Raw genomic sequence first — 14490 nt, 5'->3', positions numbered from 1 at the left:
AATAATAATAATAATAATAATAATAATAATAAACCCAGCTGTAATTCCCAGGCCATATTTTGCCCACTCTGATACAGAATATATTGCCCAGAATGCTGTTTCATAAATATGCAATAATGGTATTTCTTTTATTTCCCAAAAACTTTGTGTTTTTGTTTATTTTCATCATATTTTAACAAGAAACATCGCTACAGGAGGCTAACAAATAGGTCAAACCTATTTCGACATCATAGATAACTAGTTTGGCACAGTCTTTCTGTTTCATTTTCCCTTTTAAAGTTAGAGTAACTTTATCATGTCAGAAGCAAATTGAGAATACAGTTATAATGTATTAATAAAAACACAAACGAAGTTAAAAACCTGGCATTATGTTAAATTTCCTTTGACCAGAAGCTGGCCACTTCAAGAGCCCCTGGTGTTGCTGTAAGAAGGCCCTCCATTGTGCATTGTGCATATGGCAGGACTCAGACTGCATTGTCGTAAGTGGTCTGTGGTTTGCTCTACTCCACACTCACATGTCATGGACTCCACTTTATAGATTGGATCTACATCTCATGGTACCAGAGTGCAGTCTGTTCAGCGCCTACCAAGTCACCCAGCCTTCTGTGTGCCCAGGAGGAAGTGTCTCATCCAGTATCAGCCACTGATTGAGGTTCAGGGTTTTTACCTGCCACTTTTTTGGACTGCCGCTTGCTGAGGTGTTCCTTCAAATATCTTAGAAAGCTGTTTCTTGATTTAAGTTGTTGGCTGATATCTGAACATGGGCCAGAGATGTCAATGACTTGGTTGTTTCATTGCTGGCTGCCACTTCCCAGCGGATATCAGGTGGTGCAATACCGGCTAAACAATATAATTTCTCCTGTGATAAGGTGGCATGTCTCAAGGACCACATCCACTGTTTTAATGTGGTGAAATGTATTCCATACTGGGCATGAGTTCTCAACAGCAAAGTGCAAGGGCAGATGTCTTCACTGTATGTGATTCCAAAGTTGTGCCAGCCAACTTTCATACAATATTATTTCTAGCATCCACTTTATGCTTGATAGTCAAGCAGTGCTTCTTGTAAGTCAGAGCACAGTCCAGGGTAACTCCCAGGTATTTTGGTGTGCTGCAGTGCTCCAGTGGGATTCCTTCCCAGGTAATCTTCAGAGCTCGAGATACTTGTCTGTTCTTAAGATGGATAGCACACGTTTGCATTTTAGATGGATTATAGGAATCAGACGGTTTTCACTGTAATAGGGAAATGCTTTAGTAATGCTTTTTAGGAAACAGAGTTAATATCAATTTTGGCAATATATAATGAACTCAAGACGTTTTAGATATATCACAGTCATAGATGTCAAGAGGTTGTAGTTTTTACATTTGAAAATAGAAACAGAAGTACTTAATCTTAGAGGGGAAAACATTTGTGTCATTTTCAGGAAATCGAAAGATTGGAAAACAGGTTACATCAGAACCCAGAAAGATGGCAGCAGTTGTGGGAGAGAGTCAAAGTAAATGTTAAAGAAGATACAAGGCAGGACAATGTAAGTAGTGGAACAAGTAATTCCGTTTCTTCTATGAAAGTCATTGTGTTATGACAAGAATTTTGATGAAAATGAATGTTCACCTTTGTAAAGTTAATGTCTTTTGGTTACTGACTAAACTGTGTATTCATTTGATAAAGGATGTGTGTTTAACCAGGTTGCTGTACAGTCCTGTGCATGTTTACCATTAGAACTTTCCTCATTGGTTCCAGTGAGATTTAATTATAGAACTACAGCCTTAAACACACTTCCATTGGTGAACAAGAGAATCGACATATGCCAGGACCCTTGGTATCTACTTGGGTTTTACTCCAGTTTCCCCAGGAATATTAAAATCCATGAAGACTCAAGTACTATTATACAAAGAAGAATAAAATAATGTCCCTTAAAACTGGCAAAATCAAGGTTTCATTTTTGGATTTGGAGGCGTATTTTCAAGCCGTGGATGGTTGAATCCATGGATGTGTTCTCTGTGGAAGCATACATATGGCGTGCCAACTGTATATATTCAGTTTACTTCTCAGAAAGCTAAACTAAACTCATGAAAACAATTGTTTTTCCCGGCCTCATTTTCTAAATTTACAGTATTTTTGACAGCTAACATTTAATGTAAGTAGTACCATCAAAGTTAAAATGACAGATGTCATCTTGGATCTAAACTTGGAAAGTTATTTTTAGATCTTTTATTTATGATTATGTTTTAAATGGTTTGGTAACTATTGCAACCATTTTAAAAAATAATATTGTTATTTAATTATTTTTCGGCATTTGTAAAATAAGGATTTAATTTCATCTTGTTTTAAATTTCTGTAAGACATCTTGGATCCCATCCTAGGAGACAGGTGGGATATAAGGTAAACAAATAAATAAAAATCAAATAACTGATAGACCACTTGTCTCTCTGTCATGTTGATCACAGCAAAGTTCATGCCATATTTGGAATCCTATCCCTAGAATTTAAAGCTGTCCTTCCTCCATCCTCTGGACCTTAAACTCCCAGAAATCCCAGCCAGTTTACCAGCTGTTAGGATTTCTGGGAGTTGAAGGCCAAAACACCAAAACATCTGGGGGCCCACAAGTTGAGAACCACTTCTCTTGAAATTCTTCCATAACTCTGACTTTGTAGCCCTTTCTCTGTTCATCAAAGCAGCTTCCTTCCATCATCTAAATTCTATTTCCTTACCTCCTAGAGATTTATATCACTTCCTATCTACTCCCATTTACCTAATTTCCCCAACTTTTTCCTACTTAATTTTCCCCGGTTCCATTAACACTGTCCAAAAGACAACTGCTGCATCTCTGTGAGCTCACCTATTCACACAATGTCACTAAAAGAACATACGCTAATATGGTAATGTCATAGAGAGAAATAATTAAATGGGAAAGCATTTTCCAAACTCTGAGACAGTCCTGCAGTGTGCTAGCTGATCAGGCTTGTCAGGGATGAATCTACTTTTGCTCTTTAGCCACTTAGCACAAAATTAAATGTTCTTTGGAGCAGTCGAGAGAGAGAGAGGTTAAAATGTACATTAGTTGTACATTAAATCCTTTTTAATTAAAACATTGCAGACAGCAAACCTCTATGGATTTGTGCATTATACTTTTGCTGAAAGATTGCAGTGGTGACTGGAATTCTAATTTAAAACAGCTAGTCTCACTTTGGAGAGTTACTATGTTTGGAACTTTGTTCACCCTCTTAGACCTCTTGAAATGTTATCTTACTTTTTAAAGCATCGGAGGCATCCTTCTGGCTCTTCAGCAGTAATGTCTGCCAATCTACATTCCTATCAGAAGAGGTCTTTGTTGCATCTGCCAGACAGTGGATTGGGTGAAGAACATAATGCCAACAGCTCACCCTCCAATGGGGTGGAAAGGAGAGTGACTACTCTGTACAATCAGTTCACCTCAAAGAATGATGAGAACAGGTAATCTTTGTACTAGTGATTTATGCTTAGAGCATAGACTACCTGAATACCAATAAATATATACAGTGCAATAATATAAAAGACTAAAAAAGTATTACAAACAACAATTGACAGACAAATGTTGCTTATTAAAATACAATACCATTAAAATACAATAGCTAAAATTGATTATATAAAATTCAGTTAGCTAAGAATATCCTCATAGCAATCAACTGCAATATCAGCAATAAATTTAGGTAATCTCAATTACCAGTATCACACAAAGCTCCCTTTCACTTGGGAGAGAAATGTACATCAGTTTGTTAATGTAATATTCTAAAATACAGATCAACACTGTAATTTATTTTTTTATTTACTATATTTCTATCCCACTTTTCCTCACCCTGCAGGGGACTCAGAGTGGCTTACAAAATGCAATATTTAATGCCACACATTCAACAATCAACATTATAATACACCATATAGCAATAAGTCAATAAAAACATAAAACTGTTAAAACAGGATGCCTAGTCCTAAAGTCGTCATTTGTGTGCTACGTTGTGCTGATTCCATATTGCACTCCCCAAATACCCGATTCCAAAGCCAGGTCTTCGCTTCTTTCCTGAAAACTAAGAGGGAGGGGGCCAATCTAATATCAATGAGGAGGGAGTTCCACAACTGAGGGGCCACCACTGAGAAGGCCCTGTCTCTCGTCCCCACCAGTTGCATAATTACTATGTATAATAATTTAAAACTTAATGCCAGAATTATCTAGGACACAGATAGAATCTTTGCTAAATACATTTTTCGCTTTATTTGCATTTTTCCTTCAGGGGAATTTCTGTTTAGATGCTCATCTCATTCGTAGAAATTTTCTTCTAGAGTTATTTATATTGTTATTTAAACTGCCTTTTAATTAAAGCAAAGGGCAAAATGCTAATGATGAGTGGAAATAGAGATGGAATCATGATTACCCAGTAATGCACAATACAGACCATCTAAGAAGTAATTAAGCAATTCAGTTCCTGTCAATGAATCGCAACACCCATAACTCATAGACCTTATCCGGCACAGTCTGGCTTTAGACCAGGACATGGAACGCAAACAGCCTTGGTCGCCTTGGTAGATGATCTGCGCAGGGAGCTAGACAGGGGGAGTGTGTCCCTGTTAGTTCTGCTAGACCTCTCAGCGGCCTTTGATACCGTCGATCACAGTATTCTTCTGGGACACCTCATGGATATGGGACTTGGGGGTACTGCTTTGCAGTGGCTCCAGTCCTTTCTTGAGGGACGGTCCCAGAAGGTGTTGCTGTGAGACACCTGTTCGGCTCCACAGCCGTTGTCATGTGGAGTCCCTCAGGGTTCAATTCTGTCCCCAATGTTGTTTAACATCTACATGAAGCCGCTGGGGGAGATCATTCGGAGTTTCGGACTGAAATGTTATCTGTACACGGATGATGTTCAGATCTGTCACTCCTTCTCACCTGTCACCAAGGAGGCTGTCCAGACCTTGAATCGGTGTCTAGCTGCTGTGTCGGACTGGATGAGAGCTAACAAATTGAAACTGAATCCAGACAAGACAGAGGTCCTACTGGTCAGTCGTAAGGCCGAACAGGTCCACGCTCTTGTTACATCCCGTATAGACTACTGCAACGCACTCTACGTGGGGTTGCCCTTGAAGACTGTTCGGAAACTTCAACTGGTCCAACGAGCGGCAGCCAGGCTGCTCACCGGAGCGACATACAGGGAACACACAACTCCCTTGTTGTGTCAGCTCCACTGGCTGCCAATCCAGTTCCAAGCACAATTCAAGGTGCTGGTTTTGACCTACCAAACCCTTTATGGTTCCGTTCCAGCGTATCTGTCCGAACGTATCTCCCTCTACGTCCCACCCCGGAATTTGAGATCATCTGGGGAGGCCCTGCTCTCGACCCCACCACTATCACAAGTGAGGCTGGTGGGGACGAGGAGCAGGGCCTTCTCAGTGGTCGCCCCCCACCTGTGGAACTCACTCCCGGGGGAAATTAGGACATCAACATCCCTCCTTGCCTTTAGGAGAAAGGTAAAGACGTGGCTATGGGACCAGGCCTTTGGGCATCCTGACAATTAGATATGAAATCCAGATGGATAGGACTGACAATGTGCGGAAAGTAGAACCTAACTATGAGTCTGTTAAACGCTGTCCAGCAATGAGGTTTGTATTGCTTTTACTGTTTTAATTGTTTTAATTGCTTTTACTTTATGGGTTTTTTGGATGTGTCGCCGATAATAATGACTGCTTAGGTTAATTGTTATCATTGTTATAATTGCTATTGTTATTGATGTTATGTTTTGTTATCATGTAATGCGGGCATCGAATTGTGCCTTGTTGTGTAAGCTGCCCTGAGTCCCCCTCGGGGTGAGAAGGGCGGGGTATAAGCGACTGTAATAAATAAAATAAATATGTCTTGTTTATGGAGGAATATACAGTAATCATACAGATAAATTAAACACAGCAGTGATTGGGCACAATAATTAAGAGATAAATCTACAGTATTTCTTTTTATGTATCACTATGTATGCTCAACATATTTTTTTTGTTGGTGGTGTAAGATGCTTAAAGTAAGATGTGATTTTCCCAAGGTCATTTGAAGGTACACTGTACAAAAGAGGAGCTTTGCTAAAAGGCTGGAAACCTCGATGGTTTGTGCTCGATGTTACTAAACACCAGGTAAATTATGCTAATGACCATCAACAGACATTTCCCATTTTCTCTTAGCCCTAACCACAGTTTCCATGTATGATATGAAAAGCTGTTCCAGGAAACTTCATAACCTTTCAAAGCAGATTTGGGATGTTCAGAGGAAAGGGGATGGTCAGCTGATGGACACAACCGGATGCGAAGGGTGAAGTTTTTGAAGGGTGAAGTGGTCAGTGGTGCAGACAGTTATGTAAAGATGCCTCTTGTTGCATAATGTTATAAAAACTCGAAACAACCAGAATATATTGGATTCCCTTTGGTTGATTCTTTGCATCTTATTTCATGCTGTTTTGAATATCCTTTCCCAAAGAGAGGAGTAGAAAGGTGCTAGAATTACTGAAATTTGTGGTCTGTTACCAACCCCTTAATCCTTGAGACTATAGGAGGGATTTGCATACTTTCCTCTCTTTAGTAAGGTGTGTTAAATGAACTTTTGAGAACTACTTGTGAATAATCTTTACAGCCTGGAGAATTAATTTATGCTATTAGTTATCTACAGAACATGTGTTCAGCTTTTCTAATCCCCTCTGAGATTACTGTAAATTTTAATGCTAACCAATCTATGATAGTTGAGACTCCCTGAAAGACACACTATAGCATATTCTCACATTTGCATCTATTTATTATTACTTTTCATAATATTTCTCTTTTCCGCTCTAGCTAAGGTATTACGATTCAATGGACGATGCATGCTGTAGGGGCCATATTGACCTTGCAGAAGTGGAAAGTGTGATACCCGCTTCACCAACCATTGGTGCTCCGAAACATACCAATGAGAAAGCATTCTTTGATGTAAGTGTGTGGCCAACAGATACTGAAAGAGATACAGAGATAATTGCTAAGGAATGATTATCTCAAAAGTGCTTTTGGAGCATTAATCCTGTAGCCGCTACCACGTCACATTCTTCATGACTAGACCTACATATAGAACCACCCCACTGCCCACTTCCAGGACAACATTGTGATCTTATTGAAGCATACTGGTTTTAGCCTTGCATACAGATGAGAAAATACACTGCTATTAGATTTAAAATCTTTATAAGCATTATATAGAACCATAGAGTTGGAAGAGACTTTGTGGGCCATGCAGTCCAACCCCCTACCAAGAAGCAGGAAAATCGCATTCAAAACACCCCTGGCAGGTGACCATCCAGCCTCTGTTTAAAAGCCTCCAAAGAAGGAGCCTCCACCACACTCGGGGGCAGAGAGTTCCACAGCTGAACAGCTCTCACAGTTAGGAAGTTCTTCCTAATGTTCAGGTGGAATCTCCTTTCCTATAGTTTGAAGCCATTGCTCCGTATCCTAATCTCCAGGGCAGCAGAAAACAAGCCAGCTATGGAGAGTAGGACGTGGAGCAATATCTGTTGAAGACGAGCCAACAGAAGTCAACTGTTGATGCAAACATTAAGCAAGAGGGCATAGTTAGGGAAACTCTTGATACCCCAAATCTACAACCTTTAATCTAATGTGAGACTTTGCACACATAGTCTTTCACATTCACTCTTTTCTTAAAACACCCCACACACACACCCACATAATCAGTAAGCATTGTTAGTTGTTCAGCATGCAGTGTTTCCTTTTACGAAAGATTTCCCTGATCAGCCCTCCAGTTTTTCTTTCCAATGTGGAAACTGGAGAAAACGGCTCAAAGGAAGCCAAAAGAGGGAATGTAGGAGGGTAAAGGAAGCCCTCTAACGCAGGCATGGGCAAATTTCAGCTCTCCAGGTGTTTTGGAATTCAACTCCCACAATTCCTAACAGCATACCAGCTATTAGGAATTGTGGGAGTTAAAGTCCAAAACCCCTGAAGGGTTGACATTTGCCCATGCCTGCTCTCAAGGACCCTTCTGTTGGGGCACTGTGAGGAAGAGGTAATAGGGCCTCAAAGGGACATAAGATACTGCACCACTTCTCTAAGTGACAGGTGAGGACTATGGGGGAAAGTCCAAGGAGACACCAAGTGGTTGGAGAGGTTCCTCATCTCTCTATTCAGGGTTGTTCTTATTGTAGCAGGTGACCTTTCTGTTTGACTCTTGAATTATCTATACAACTTCTGATAAAGAAAGATAAATTTACTGTAAAGCATGCTTCATATAAGTGTGGAAAGTGTGCACTGTATAAGATATAATTGTACTGCCTTTTTATCTCAATTTTGCAGCTGAAGACAAGTAAACGTGTGTACAATTTCTGTGCCCAAGAAGCACAAAGCGCCCAGCAATGGATGGACAGGATACAGAGTTGCATTTCAGATGCATAACAAAGAATCTCAGTTTGCTGCCAACCATGGAAAGAAAATCCTTTCAACATGCATGATTAACTGTGGATTGTGAGAAAATTGTTATTGAGAATCAAACAGCCTTATATTCAGCCATAAATGCTCTAAACATACTATTTCCTTAAGTTCATCATTTGTATATAATGACTTTTTTTTTTCAATACAAGGACCCTCAAAATAGGACACCTTTTTGCCTGGGCAACTTTTTCTCTTCATAAAGCTCCAATCTCGCAGGATTGCACTGAGAGAGCTTCATCTCACAAGTATTTAAATCTAAGTATTTATAAATCATCTCCCCACAAATAACCTTCTATTTCCACTTAACTACTCTGTTGCAGGAAGAGGAGTTTATTTTCAAACTCGGTGCTTTTGCTGGGAGAACATTGTTCAAAACTTCAAGACCTTTAGGTTTGAAACAGATCAATATGCAGTACTGACAAGATGCTATTTCCTTTTTTTTCTAAGGTTTTTCTTTTTTTCCTACCAAAATTAAGTAACCACTAATTAATTAAAGAATGCATTGGGGGTGGGGGTCTCTGCATTGTCTCTTCCTGTTCCAGCAGATCAGTGGAAATTAAAATAAAACAGACAAGAGAAGGAGCCTGTTAACAAATCAGATCTGGCAAGGTGAGAAGCCGAAGAAATATAAAAGTTGTATAGTAACTTATGTGCTTTTCTGTTCATTATAAAATGAAATAACACAATGATAAATGCACTAAATAAATTGAACACTTGCACTGAAATCCTTGAAAACAGACATTTTGAAGGACAGAAGTAAATTATTTATAGCAAAAATGCTAGCTAGATAACAGCAATTAAAGATAATGATATGTACATAATTTGGCTTTATATGATGCAATTTGATACTTTAAAAACATTTTTGCACATGAATTGGAAGAATGTTTTTAGGGTGTCCTTTTTTTTACATTTGCTAACCTTGTATTTGTTTATCTTTTAAAAATCTTTGAGAAAATTTTGTTATTTTGGGTTTTTTTACTATTGAAAAATATAATACAAGTTTCACTTGTTACAACCTGTGATGAGTTTTAAATGTGCAGTCTCTAGATAGTTAAAATGCAATGTCTTCATTTTGAATACTAATATGTTAAATGTCAAATTTCTATGTCAGAGTTTGTATATACTACTCAGTATTTCCAAGAGTTTGGTAACATTACTTATAACTTAATGGCTGAGTTCATGTGTAATGTTCAACCACAGTTTAGCATTATAGAAGAAGTTTCAGCAAACCCTGGGCTCAGTACTTGCCCTTCCATATGTGGTTCGGCCATGAGGAGTCCCTTCATCTCCAGCTTGTCAAGCTATCAAATCCAAGACAAACGGTAGTTGGTGTTAACTATGCTTAATGAAAACGAGTAAAAGTCAAAACATCACTTATGAAGCTGGCTTGTTTTCCTGAATGGTAACTCTAAAACGGATGCAAAACTTTCCAGTCTCCTCCTCCAATAAGAGGAGGGGAGGAACGGTTCAGATCCCCAAGGCTCACTGTGCCTCCTCAATGTAATACTCAGCTGTGGCTTAGCATTACTACAAACAAAGCCAATAACAACTGACCAAAACTGACTTCGGTTACTAAAATTCTTTGCCTTTAAAATAACCACTATTTTTTCTATCAAATAGTGAATACAGATTTCAAACCATATGCCTAATAGGAAATGCCTCTGCTTTTAATACATTTGAAATTACAAACAAAGAGGAATGAAGGATTTTTTTCTAGGATTTTCAGATGATAAACCATCACCTGCGAAAACTGGTATTTGCACATTTGTGTGGGTTTTTTTATATGAAGTACTTTCTTTGTACTTTATGAAATATTGATCCTGTTTGTTCTACGGTTGTTTAAAATGTATACTACACTACTTACATAGTTGTAACCAGGCATTTTTTAATTATTTTGTGTATATTACATAACTAGTGTATGCTAACCAGTTTGTAATACAGATACTTCATAAGAAAACATTCCTCCTTTACTTTACCCCAGTGGAATAGTACCAGAAATATTTTACATCATCTAATTGTACAATTAAATTATATCCCAAATTTGTGTGTAATAAAATTTGTATTTTTGTACAGCAAGTGCCCTCTTGCATGTGGAAAACTGTTCTTAAGTCTATTTTTTCATGTTAAATTCAAAACAATCCATGAATAACCTAGCCATATCACTGTTATTACCTACTTCAAAAAGTTGTTTTGCATTCTTTGTTGCGTGAATAAAGAAAAAATGTATGCAACATCAATATTGTTACAATATGAAAATAATGCAACATTATTTGATTATTCAACATGGTGTACGTTGTGCTTTGAGCGTTGGACTATGACTCTGGAGACCAGTGTTCAGTTTCCCACATAGCCAGAGGAAGTCACACTGTCAGCCTCAGAGGAAGAGAAAGGCAAACACTCTCTGAACAAATCTTGCCCAGAACACCCTGTAACAGGGTCACCGTAAGTCAAAAATGAATTGTAGGCACATAACAACAGTAGTGGATTATACAAGCCTGTTGTCATTGGATCCACCACAAGATAGCTCAAATAGAGGACAGTAAGTTCATTTTTAGGAGAAGTGATTGGCTATTCAACCCAGTTTTTTCCATAGCCTGTAACACACACTTCGTCAGAAATTATACACTTCATTATATTACAGCAAATAACACCTACTCAAATATGCCTAAAACTAAAATTTAAAAACAACATAATTAAAACATCTGCTTTTAATTCAGTTTCTATTAAAGAAAAAGTACAAGTAAATTGCATAATAGCTTTATCCCATTTCCTTTCTAAATTAATGCATTTGCTCCAAGCTTCTCAGCATTCTAGTATATGAATATCTTTGATGGTGCACTAGCCCAATGTAATCTCTTTCAACAAAGGGAATACTTTGGTACCATTTTTTGCATGTCTCCATTTACAAAAAGACTTACCTGGCAGTAAACAGGTACTGTGGGAAAAGGAGGATGCATGATGCACTGTTTTACATTATTTTTGCCAACATTCATTCTCTGTGTTTTTCTTAGAAAGTATAAGAAAGCCCAAAATGTGTACTTCAGTTCAAAATTCAAGCCATGCAAATACAGCTGATGTAGAATTTATCAATACAACAATGTGGAAGTAACACAAGTAATCCAATTCTCTTGAAGGCAGGGGTTCATCATATGCTGGAGTCTGGAGACAATAGTCTTAACTGTTATAGATAAAACTAGATGGATGGATAGGATAGGATAGGATATTTACATCTGTGAAGAGGTTCATGCCTTAAGTCCTGGAAGCCAGGAAGAACAAGGAAATGATAGGGGCACTGCATGGAGAGATGGCACCTTGGTAATGTCATTGTGGGGGCCAATTTAAAAGCCATAGGCTTTTAAGTTGAGGATTTAGATTGTGTATTCCTGGGACAGATGATGACTCACATTCAGAGAAGAGAGATGTGATAGTAATGGGAGATTTCAATTGCCCTGATATTTCTTGGTAGTCAAACTCTGACAAGAATATAAGGTGACACCTGGCTTGAAAACTGGGAAGGTCTGGATAATTAGTATTTTTCAAACCTAGTAAATTCAGTTTATTCCAGTTTTGATCAGATATTCTGAAACATCATCTGGATGCCTCAGGCTAATCTGTTTCCTGTGTAGATGGGGCTTTAAGAGACCACAAGTTGAAAATGAGTCAACAGTGTGATGCAGCAGCTGAAAAGGCCAATGTGATTCTAAGCTGCATCAACAGGTGTGTCTACTTTGAGGGATATAATAGTACCTTTCTCTTCTGCTTTGGTCAAGCCTCACCTGGAATATTGCGTCCAGCTTTGGGCCCTTCAATTTAAAAAGGATATTGTCAAGAAGGATATTGTCAAGCTGCAACGTATCCAGAGAAGGGTGACCAAAATGATCCAAGTCTGGAAACCATCTCATGTGAGGAGCAGGTTATAGAGCTAGATGTGTTTAGCCTGGAGAAAAGGAAGTTAAGGGATGACATTATAACCATATTTAGGTATTTGAAAAGATTTCATATTGGACATGGAGTAAGCTTGTTTTCTGTGCTCCAGAGACTTCAGACATAGAGCAAGAGATTCAAAGTATGGGAAAAGAAATTCTACCTAGATGTAAAGATGAACCTCCTGGTGGTAAGAACTCTTCAGCTGTGTGATATGCTGCCTTGGAAATGTGTTGGAGTCTCTTTCTCTGGAGGTTTTTAAACAGAGACTGGATGGCCATCTGTCAGGGTTGCAAATTCTTGCATGGGGTGGGCTGCATGGCCCTTGTGGTCCCTTCCAATTCTTTGATTTTATGAATCTATAAGTGCTATATGTAGGTATGTTCTGAGCATTGCTATCTTCCCACATCCTTGGACTCATGGCAAGTGACTTCACCCATATTCCTTATTTCTCATATTTGTAGTTATACAACTATGTTTGGCTGTTTATGATTACCAAATGGTCACTTCAGAGAGTTAAAATGCTGAGGCAGAGTCTTAAAAATCCCTATCCATTCCAAGAATAGCTATCACACCTTCTCCTGGCTTGTTGCCCACATGATGTTCATTTCCTTTCAAACATTTGGCTACCACATGAGCCAACGTCTAGCTTCATAACTACATTGTTAAGCAGCAACGTAATCCTGTCACGTTCCCCTGTCCCAACTGTTGTGTTGAATTCTTAATGTAGTGTCCAAATAGAAGCATTGTAGATTGTTACATTCCATTTTAGACCCTGCCACTGTGTGACAGTGAACTGCAATGCGTCTGCAATTGAATATTTATCTGGAGTGTTTTGAAAACATAAGTCTCTCCTGTCACTTAGTGAACTCTAACCGTTTTTACCTTTGTCCTACTTGAATCATCCTTCCATGCTTTGCATTCTTTTCCTGACTTTCAAATGATATTATGGAATATATTAAAGCGTTGTTTCTCTAGCTAAGAAGCTGGGCTGCCAAGGAATTTTGGCTAATCAGTGATCTGGATATATAGTACTATTTATACAGGATTGTTTGTTGACATAGAATTCTGCAGAAAATACAGAAAACGGCTTGGCATCTGGGGGATGCAAGCTAGATCAATATACAATTATTTTAATTCACCACTCCAATCCCATCTTAGAAATCTTGTTTTTAAAAATATAGGCCTTTGGGACCATATAGATACAAATGTAAATGTAACTATTGAGACACATTTCTTAAATCATAGTTTACACTTTGAATCACAATGCTATTGAACTGAATTGCTAAACAGACTGAAGCAAGAGGCTGTAGGAGCTACAGGGAGAAAGTCAGGTTTAGGCCACTCTCTTCTTTGGTCTCTGGATCTAACCTACAAAATTTGATATACAGAAAAGTCTTGCTTATCCAAACTTCGCTTATCCAACATTCTGTATTAGCCAAAACAGTCTGCCTCCTGCCCAGAATAATGTCCAGGGTGGGAGAAAAAAAGAACCCTTGTCTGTTTTGGTGCTAAATTCATAAATACAGTAATCACTACATAATGTTACCATAGATTGAACTGCTTTTTCTGTCGATTTGTTGTAAAACATGATGTTTTGGTGCTTGATTTGTAAAGGCAAATATAATATAACGTTTAATAGGCTTTTCCTTAAGCCCTCCTTATTATCCAACATTCTCACTTATACAACATTCTATGGGCCGTTTATGTTGGATAAGCAAGACTCTACTATATATACCTTTATATTTTCAGAGGTCTATATTAGACTGGCAGATCTTTTTTTTCCATTTCATGATGTCTTGCAATTATATTTGGAATTATAATTGGATTGAAAAGGCGATTGATATTATGAATATGGATCTGTTGACCCAACAAATCGCCCAGAACAGACTACCATCAAACAAAACAGACTGGAGTAAATTTATTGATTTCTTTTAAAAAGAACAGTTACAAATATTTCTAAAAATTAAATGAAGAAGTCTCAAGGGCCATAACATGAAAAATGTAGCATGACTAACACGATTAAGATAAAGTATAGAGTGAAAGAATATAAACAACCACTAAAGTGATCTGGAAGTGATGGGAAAAAATGTTTATACCCATGG

General features: G+C 38.2%; 1 protein-coding gene across 7 annotated transcripts in view; it reads left to right on the top strand.

Annotated features, from left to right (window-relative positions):
• The window catches only part of SBF2 (SET binding factor 2), a 265755-nt gene extending 255057 nt beyond the window's left edge, over window positions 1–10698 (top strand). For all 7 annotated transcript variants that reach the window (XM_060767041.2, XM_060767036.2, XM_060767031.2 and 4 more), the window contains 5 exons: window positions 1422–1526; window positions 3258–3451; window positions 6052–6139; window positions 6830–6961; window positions 8327–10698. In XM_060767041.2, coding sequence (XP_060623024.2) covers window positions 1422–1526; window positions 3258–3451; window positions 6052–6139; window positions 6830–6961; window positions 8327–8425 — 618 coding nt within the window. In that variant the 3' untranslated portion in view covers window positions 8426–10698. The remainder of the gene's footprint in view (window positions 1–1421; window positions 1527–3257; window positions 3452–6051; window positions 6140–6829; window positions 6962–8326) is intronic.
• The last annotated feature ends 3792 nt before the right edge of the window (window positions 10699–14490 follow it).

The sequence above is a fragment of the Anolis sagrei genome, chromosome 1 (assembly GCF_037176765.1).
Source record: "Anolis sagrei isolate rAnoSag1 chromosome 1, rAnoSag1.mat, whole genome shotgun sequence".
Lineage (NCBI taxonomy): Eukaryota > Metazoa > Chordata > Lepidosauria > Squamata > Dactyloidae > Anolis > Anolis sagrei.
This window is presented reverse-complemented; position numbering and strand designations above follow the sequence as displayed.